This window comes from Euprymna scolopes, chromosome 24 (genome assembly GCF_053919585.1).
Source record: "Euprymna scolopes isolate OS-2025 chromosome 24, ASM5391958v1, whole genome shotgun sequence".
Classification (NCBI taxonomy): domain Eukaryota; kingdom Metazoa; phylum Mollusca; class Cephalopoda; order Sepiida; family Sepiolidae; genus Euprymna; species Euprymna scolopes.
Window position 1 is genome coordinate 89,670,413 of NC_136505.1, and position 8,829 is coordinate 89,679,241.

At 36.1% G+C, this 8,829-nt stretch overlaps 1 protein-coding gene across 3 annotated transcripts in view; it reads left to right on the forward strand.

The window, feature by feature from the left end:
• Positions 1 to 8,263, forward strand: part of LOC145246834 (coiled-coil domain-containing protein 42 homolog) — a 35,120-nt gene extending 26,857 nt beyond the window's left edge. For 2 of the 3 annotated variants that reach the window (XM_080108671.1, XM_080108673.1), the window contains 2 exons: positions 2,028 to 2,115; positions 7,090 to 8,263. In XM_080108671.1, coding sequence (XP_079964797.1) covers positions 2,028 to 2,115; positions 7,090 to 7,206 — 205 coding nt within the window. In that variant the 3' untranslated portion in view covers positions 7,207 to 8,263. The remainder of the gene's footprint in view (positions 1 to 2,027; positions 2,116 to 7,089) is intronic. The other variant, XM_080108672.1, reaches the window with a different exon arrangement.
• The last annotated feature ends 566 nt before the right edge of the window (positions 8,264 to 8,829 follow it).

Genomic DNA, 8,829 nt, shown 5'->3' on the forward strand with positions numbered 1-8,829 from the left:
TCCGGAGTACTCTTTCAAAGAGCTGAATTTTTCCCACATGAAAAGCCGATCTTGTACCCAACTCTGCTCTTGTGAGGAAGTGAATAAATAGAAAGTAGCAGAACCTTAATTTAAGTTACCTGCATGGATCTAACAAGGGAGACAATTCCAGACTTACTTATATGTAAAACGATTTTAATTTTATTTTATTTAATTTATAAAACTCGTTATGTCTGTGTGTCTGTGTGTCTACATTTTCTTAAAGTGCATCTCCTCCGAGACATAAGGTTGCAATCATAACTGAATAGAAGTCTAAATAATTCGCAATTGTATTTTTGAGTGATGCCCACACTGAAGATTGAACCTTCAACTTCCAGAAGTATAACTTTTATAACTGAATTTTATCAAGCACTCTATCCATTATGCTATGGATCCTTGCAGACTGAGAGCATGCTACCCCTGTGGATTAAATAAGGGATTTTGTTTGAATTTCCATGCAGATTCCAGAGTCCAACAGAAAAATTCCAGAGTTCAACATAATACACCTGAAGAAGGTCAGAGGTTACATCGATCGAAACCTTATGAAAATGGCACATAAGATGAGAACAACAGTCCAAGGTATCCAAATAATACGAACAATCAATCCTCATCTCAAAATTCAGTAACATAAGAATTTGTTTATATTGAACTTGAAAACGACTATGTTGTGTGATGACGATACCTCTGTTTCATTCCCAAGAGACAATGGACATCCCTGTAAGAATACCTGCACGTGTAATTGTGAGGCAAAGGTTGTGCAATTCTCAACCACACCTCTCCTGAATTGGCACTGCTTGCGTCCAGTGACAAGGAGAAGTCCAGGATGACTGGAAACAATGTCGAGATAAGCGGAGAGCACAAACAGCAACTGGAATTCCCAACTGGTCACCCATTTTATTACTAACCAGGCTCAACGCTGCTGAACTTTGGTGATCTGATGGGAACGTGATTGTGCAGTATCTATGTTGTGTAATCAATTGTTAAAGCCCAGTGCTTAGCTCCACAATATTGTGTTTCACGGACAGGTTTTTCTAGAAAGAAACTCTTCTGATTAGTTTTAGGTGTGCAGAGGGAGAAAAGGAAATTATTGATAATGATTGTGAATTTTTTACAGAGAGGAACCATAGATTGGAGCTCAGTCGAGCACCTACCATGAAAATAATGATAGAGCAGAAAAAAAACTAACAGCCTTTCTTTTGAGAGGAAGAAGCTGTTCCAGTTTTATATCTTCGAACCATTTACATGCTAATCAGTTGTTGCTCCCATTTTCTGTTGCACATCCATGGTTATGTCCCCTGCTTATGTTTCTCCACTGATATAGATGGATCCACTTTGGTATTTCATGAATTTTCCACCGGTGAAATCGGTTTATTCAAGTTTTTAAGTTTTCAATATGCAGGTTCAGTTAAAATCCCAATGATTCAAAACTTTTCTGGTTGTAACTGGTAAGAATTTAATTAAGATGACGGCTCAACAAAAATCTGTTTACATTGGAATTGAAAACAACCATTTTATAGTCGGCTAGGAATTAGTATTGTGTTCTCCATGGAAGAAATGCTGTTCATAGACATTCCATCTAGGATTAAGGAACACTGAGGGAAAAAGGGAAATTATTGACAGTAGTTGTGGCGAGATGAGTTTTTCCTATGAATACCTGACAGTGAGGAACCATAGATTGGAGCTCAGTTGAACACCTTCTATGAAAATAACGATAAAGCAGAGTAAGACTAATGACCATTTTTGGAGAGGAATAGGCTGAAGAGATGTGAAGAGGACATCGCAAATAGATTTCAAAGTCATGTTTTTACTCTGTCAAGGCAGGAATGAGTACTCCAGAATGGCACCTCCCCATATGAAGCAACAGTACTCCATCTTAGAGGTCAGAGGTTATATTAGGCAAATCGTTGTGAGAATAACGCTCAAAATGAGGACGGTAATTTGAATAATCTAAATAATAATTTTTGTTATTTTTTTAATTCTTGTTTTTTTCTCTCTCCTCCCATTGTCAGCGTCACCTTGAACTTGGTTAATGTGATCAAAGGATACAAAGGTCAAGCACCGACAGACGACACCACAACTTTACAGCAACTCAATTATGTAAGGAAAATTTAACTTTCAAAAATAGAATTTATGGTTATCGTCAAGATTGTCTGCTTTTTTTGACTTCCGGTTTCTGTTGTCCATTTTGTTGGATAATTAGACATGGTCAAGTGCACAAACATGCAATTACGTAATGTAAAGAGAATTTCACTTTCAAAAACACAATTTCTGGTTTTAAATCACTCCTTGACAAAAATTACCGATTCCAGTAGATTATAAATTATCTCCCTTGAATCATTTCTAGATATTTATGGTTTGGTTTAACGGTTATAAGTCAACATTGTTTGTTTTGTTTTATTTCCGGTTTCTGTTGTCTATTTTGCTCGATAATTAGACATGGTCAAGTGCACAAGAAAGCCATTCTTAACATGAGGAAAAGAGGAGGGGGTATTTCATATTATTTGAGAGGAAGATAACCATTAATCAGAAGGAACCATATCTTGCTTGTCACCATCATCCCGTTTGCAGAGTATAAACCAGAAGTCAAAAAAAAAAAAAAAGTGCAAACAATCTCGACTATAACTAAATTGTTTTTTAGACTCAAAAGAATCTCACAAAATTTTGAGAAAATGTCAGTGAATACATTTGAGGAAAAGTGTGAGGTGATCAGTACACACTTTTCCACTATCCTTTCCTTTTTTTTCGCTTTATCTGAAGATATGGAAATTAGTTTATGGAATAGTGGATAAGCGAGATAACAATCTAGTAGAACTAAGGAAACAAACACATATGAAGATGAACCATGTGCATTCACCTGGTCGCGATCGTTTCGTTTGTTGTGCTGAGCCAAGGTCATCAATTCAGTCTGTGCTGCAATGAAGAGCAAAATCAAAAGTCCAAACAAATAACCAAAATTTTATTTTTTTTTTAATTTAAAACCTTTACCCTAACCCTAACCCTTCTATTTAGGTGGATGGCATTGAATTTTTGCTTGACCAGACTGGCACACTAAGGTCCCATTACCAAGTCTCTTGGCTGAGAGCTCCAAGGGACCTAATCTAGTTGGAGAGGTACAGCGGTCAAACTGCCTTGGTGGTTCCCACTAGAATACCCCTCTCCTGTTCTCCGGTGTTCAATTCCAACCCCCATTCTTCCTCCTTCTCTTCCAGGTGGGGTGGGAGTAGGGGTGGGAGAGATATTTGCTATAACCACCTCTCTATTTTCACCCATGGCTGGTTCTGGCACTTTGTTGGTGGTCATTGCTTAGTTACCCAGAGAAGATATTCACTAAAGATAATATCCAACTGGGCTTCGGACATTCTTTTTCTCCCAGAGCAGATCCCAGTGGGACTCTTCCCTTAAAAGAAGCATTTTTTAAACAAAGAGAATATCTCTTGGGTGATCTGACTTGTCCGAGATATTTTCAGCTCTTTATGTAAGACCACATGCTACCCCACCGACAGCAGCGCCACCAACCCAACATTGTGTGCTGTGGTCTGCTTCTCCTTCACCTTCTCTTTTTGATCGTGTCATCGTCTCTCACTCTGGCGGATCTTTGCGGGGGTGCACACGGGTTCACAAGTATAAAATAAAAATAAACAAAAGAAAACATGAACTTAACACTTTTTGTGAATATTAGTTGCACTCTGGGTGTGTGTGCGACACCATCGACCCTCTACATGCTAAGGTTCACATCTATATTCTGTCGAAGCCAAGTTCGTCAGTTGATGCCAGCTCATCTCAATCGTCTAAAGCTCTCACAACCCGATGATCTAAGCCAGGATCTGACTTTGACTTGTTCACCTTGTAACTTGTCTTCCATTTTTCTGCTTTCCTACTGACTACAATATGGTTAATTTATTTTATTGCGGACTATTATTCTCATCTTTTTAGTTGTTGTTGTTTCATGACATTTCGGCCAACTATTCCTCTGACCTTCATCAGTTGGTAGCCGTGATGAGATAGGAACTCCGAATCTACTAACTGCATCCTCAGCAATTACTGCCTTCCATAGTTGTTGTCATCTCACCACGTTTTTGGCCAAGTAAGCTTCTGGCCACCTTTGGATTGAAACCGCTATCTTCAGACAATGCTCACCTGGAACCGTAGATTAATAAATAATACTTATCTCAATAATGAATTCAAATTAAAATAATACAATATGGTTGTTTTCAAGTCCAACATAAACAAATTCTTGATGAGCCATCCCCTTAAGTAATTCAGTTTATCAAATTTCCACTACTAACGATGACTAAAATATGTTCCTCTTAACCGCTGTACACTCATTAACCCTTATCCTCGAGTGATCTCCGGGCCTTGATAAGCAGTGAATCCTTTGTAAAAAAAAAGAAATAAATAATTTTTAAGTAATTAATGGAAATTACAATATAAATCTAGTAAGTATGAATTATTGTTGAGTTATCTGCCTTTGTTTGTGGATTTTTTTTCAAAATGACGGATGAGACAGTCAGTTTTCAGATACTCATAAAATTTGACGTTTCTGAAGTTTTGAGATGAGGATTAGTTATTTGTATTATTATTCGTCGGACTACTGTTCTCATCTTGAGTGTGATTTTCACAATGTTTTGGTCGATATAACCTCTGACCTTCTTCTTGTATCTTGTCGAACTCGGGAATGTTTCTGTCGAACTCGGAAATTTGGATGGAATTTCAAGCGGAACCCTTTATTTACTTCACTTTATTGCTCTTGTTCTATCAGCCATGACTGGATAGACGTCCTAATAATTCACAAATGTATATTTTGGTCGCCCACACTGAAGATTGAACCTTCAACCTTCATGATAATATCACTTTTACAATTGATTTTTCCCAGTACTCTAACCACTACTCCACGGGTCCTTGCGGACAATTCTAGTATGAATTTTAGGAGCCTTAAACCTACTTTTTATTTCTAGTTGTAAATATCACCATTTATTACTAATTATTACTATATATTAATATATATCTATCTCTATACTTATTACTTGTATATATTAATGTTTTTATTTATTACTCATATATATTATCTATTGTTTATAATTACTGGTTCCCATATCGTATTAAATTCTATACTAGGTCTTCTTAGCAATTGGTTATTCTCCATCATATGTGCTGCTTCTTTCAGTCGTCTTACTCTCCACTGTTCCTCTCTGTCTATAATTTTTACTTCGTCCCATAATGGTAGATGGTTTCCCTTTTCTTTCCAGATATGGTCAGCTATACCTGACTTTTCAGTCTTTCCATGTACTATGGCTTTTCGATGTTCTTCTAACTGTACTTTCAATGGATGACACGTTTCACCTCTGTATAGTTTTCCACATTTACATGGGATTTCGTATACACAGTTCTTAGTCATGATTTCCGGAGAATTGAATCACTTCTGAATACTGTCCTGATGTCATATGGATTGCATATTCGTTGAAGTTTTTCAGACAAGCCCTTCATATATGGTATACAAACTGTGGTGAGTTTCTGAGTGATGTCTTTTGTGGTTCAGAATGGAAAAAAAAAATAACAATAAATTATCGTTCCTAGATGTGCTGATAACTCACACAGGTCAGGGGTTTATGTCATCTGCATACCAAAAGCCAACGTTCACTGGACAGTATCTAAACTACAACTCCCACCATCCATATAATGTAAAGAAAGGAATCGTCCGTTGCTTACAACACCGAGCAAAATCAATATGTAGTAATAGCAGTGCATATCAAGAGGAGATGGACAGTTTAAGAGAAAACCTCCACCGAAACAACTATCAACATCAGCTCCAAGAAATCTGGACCAAACGCAAAAGGCCATGCTTCCCCCTTTTTCCACAATCTATGATACAGGGTCACCAGGGCTTTGTAAATAACAAATTACCTGCAGACTTGTGAATGACAAAATCCGAAAAGGTTCACAGTTAACAAAGCTTCAAATTAGGGCCTCACCACCGAGTAAAGTGTAGGGTCATACACAGACTGAGAAAAAAAAAAAAGAAAAAGAAAAAAAAAAAGAAAGTATTTCCATTTTCATCGCTAGAAACTCCACACACTACACTGCTCCATAAGTTGAAGTCTTCGGATTTCATGCAGTTTGTGGTCATATAAAGGATTGGGTTTGATAGTACCTATTTACAATGCCTCCCCACGGGACAGAGTTAGACACCAGGATCGTGTTTTTTAACGTGGAGAAAAGGAACAAAAATAAAAATTGTCTCAGTCGTGAAGGATTTTCCTCCACTGACAGAGAACAACAAATTGAAGTGTAGCATCTGAAGAACAGATACTACACTTTGAGTTATATTTTTTTTTATTTACTCTGAAAAGTTTACAACAAAACAGAAATAAACAAAAAATTAGGCACAAGGCCACTCAAAAATTGGGGAGGGGGGTGTCTATGGTCATCCTCGGCCCTGTACCTTTGCTTGTCTATGCTTGATTCTAGCTAAAGTTCTCATTCACCACAATTCCTCAAGCACGCTGGGGGTCATCCTACCTAAGATTTCCAAATCATATCGTGTGTGTGTGTTTATTTTCTTTTTTTTTTTTTTATTGGAAACAATGAAATAAATTAGTAAACATAAAAATTTATAAAGTCATTTGTTTGATTTTATTTCATTGACTTGAGATGGGGAGAAAAAAAAAACTCGCCTGACTACAAATGTCTTTTTGTGGGACATGATGGATCGAGACACCAACAGACCAACCAGGAAGAATTCTGGACAAAAAAAAAAAAGAAAAGTACCCTTCCTTAACTCTAAGTGTGATGTAGAATATTTTTTAGGTGTGTGTGTGTGGGGGGGGGAGTATCTCCTCTGACCGGGATATACATGCGATTGGGGACCGCTTATGAAATTAATATTCCCTTGCCACTTCCTCCCTTGGAGGAAGTTGGCTCAACCTGCCTATGGGGAATGACATTGGCATGCATGTACTGCGATCTTACCACAGCAATGAAAAGATATTTTTAATTGTGCGTTAAATTTAATCTTTGCCTTTTAATTGTGCAAAACAAACGATGATATTTTTTTCCTCTTCTTTTTATTTCAAGATCAAAATATTTGGCGAAGATTTGTCGAAAACTGTACAATCCATTTTAAATGGAGAACAAGACGAAACAGCAGGGACAATGTCTGTTGAAGCAAAGAAGAAAACTCAGCCAAAATGAGTTCATCTGTCACCCTTTCATCCAATGACATGCAATGGAAGTGTTTGAAATCTAAGCGGAGTTAATGGACCTACACAAAAGAAAATATTTCAAATAATGAATGTTAGTTTCGACAGAAAAAGAAGCTGACTATATGTATATATTTATACATGTTTGATTAAACAACAGTAATAATTCCTGCTATTTTTTTTTTTTTGATCCATCCTTTCATATTGGTGAGTCAATGATCGAATATTCTGCTCAAATGTGAACAGGAATTCGCCATATCTGCAAACATTTTATTGGTGAATTTCTTGAGAAAGTCAATTAAAACCATTTCAAAAGCACTCTGAGTGTGTAATATCATCGATCCTCTACATGCTAACATCCACATCTACGTTCTGCTGAGGCCGTTTTTGTCAGTTGATGACACCTAAGTTCGATTTCCCAAAGCTCTTCCAACTTAGTCCAAGCCAGGATCTGCCTTCCACTAAGCCCAACTCATAACTGGTCAGCTCTACAAAAAATCATTTTTAAGTAATTAATGGGAATTCGTAGGTATTACAACATAAATCTAGTATGAGTTGTTGTTGTTGTTCATTTAAGTATAGCCTCTCTTTTGTATCGAGCCTGGTGGATAGTAGGTTTGTTTACTCGAATAAGAATATGGTAGAGGGTATACTTAAACGTTTTTAATCAACTTTAAAAAAAAAAATAAATTCACCAATTTTAATTTTATAACTCATTATGTGCCTGAAGGAAACTCTTGAGGGTGGAAAACGTCTGCAGATATGGTGTGTTCTTGTTCACACACGAGTAGAACTTTAGATCATTGACCTACAAACTTCAAAGGATAGATAAAAAAAAGAAATAAACAGGAATTGTCACTGCTGTTTAATCAAATATGCATCAAAGAAAAAATGTTTCCCAGTATATTTTCTGATGAGTATACGTAAGAAAAAAATTCAATATTGGCATGATTGTTTCTGTATAATGAAACAGATCTGTAAAATATATGGAAGTTTTGATGTGTTGGAAAAACTGAATAGTAAGATGAATAAAACCTTGGTACTTAGAATATAGCTATATCGTTATTCATTTGTGTGTGTAATATATATATATATATATATATATATATATATATATAAATTTTATGTGGGGGTATAAAATTTCATTATTACAATTATGACAGGAAGACCCGTTTTGATATTCAAATGAAAAAAAAAATAATGGGGGAGGCCACCTGACTGGTTTTGTCCTCACTTTTTATAAGCTGGATTGAGAGATTTCCTTTCTTTTTTTTTTACTAATAAAATCGAGAGAAATGGGAAACGATACGTTTAAAATAAAATGGGAAACGATACATTTGAAAAAAATAGCCATATAGTGTATAAGCAAAAAAAAAAAAAAAAAAAAAAAAAAAAAAAGGAAAAAAAACAAAAAAACGGAAACACTATATGTCTAAAACACTGATACATATGATATCATCATAAACTGATCATGTTCAAACCTAAGAGACATTCCCTCGGCTTGCAGAGAGAAGGCTTTTTCATATAAACGTGAATAGTCTCCAAGATCTTCAGGTGATAGGTCGAATGAGCATAAGAATAAGCGAATGAGTCAGTGCTAAAGTTCGTGGCGCAT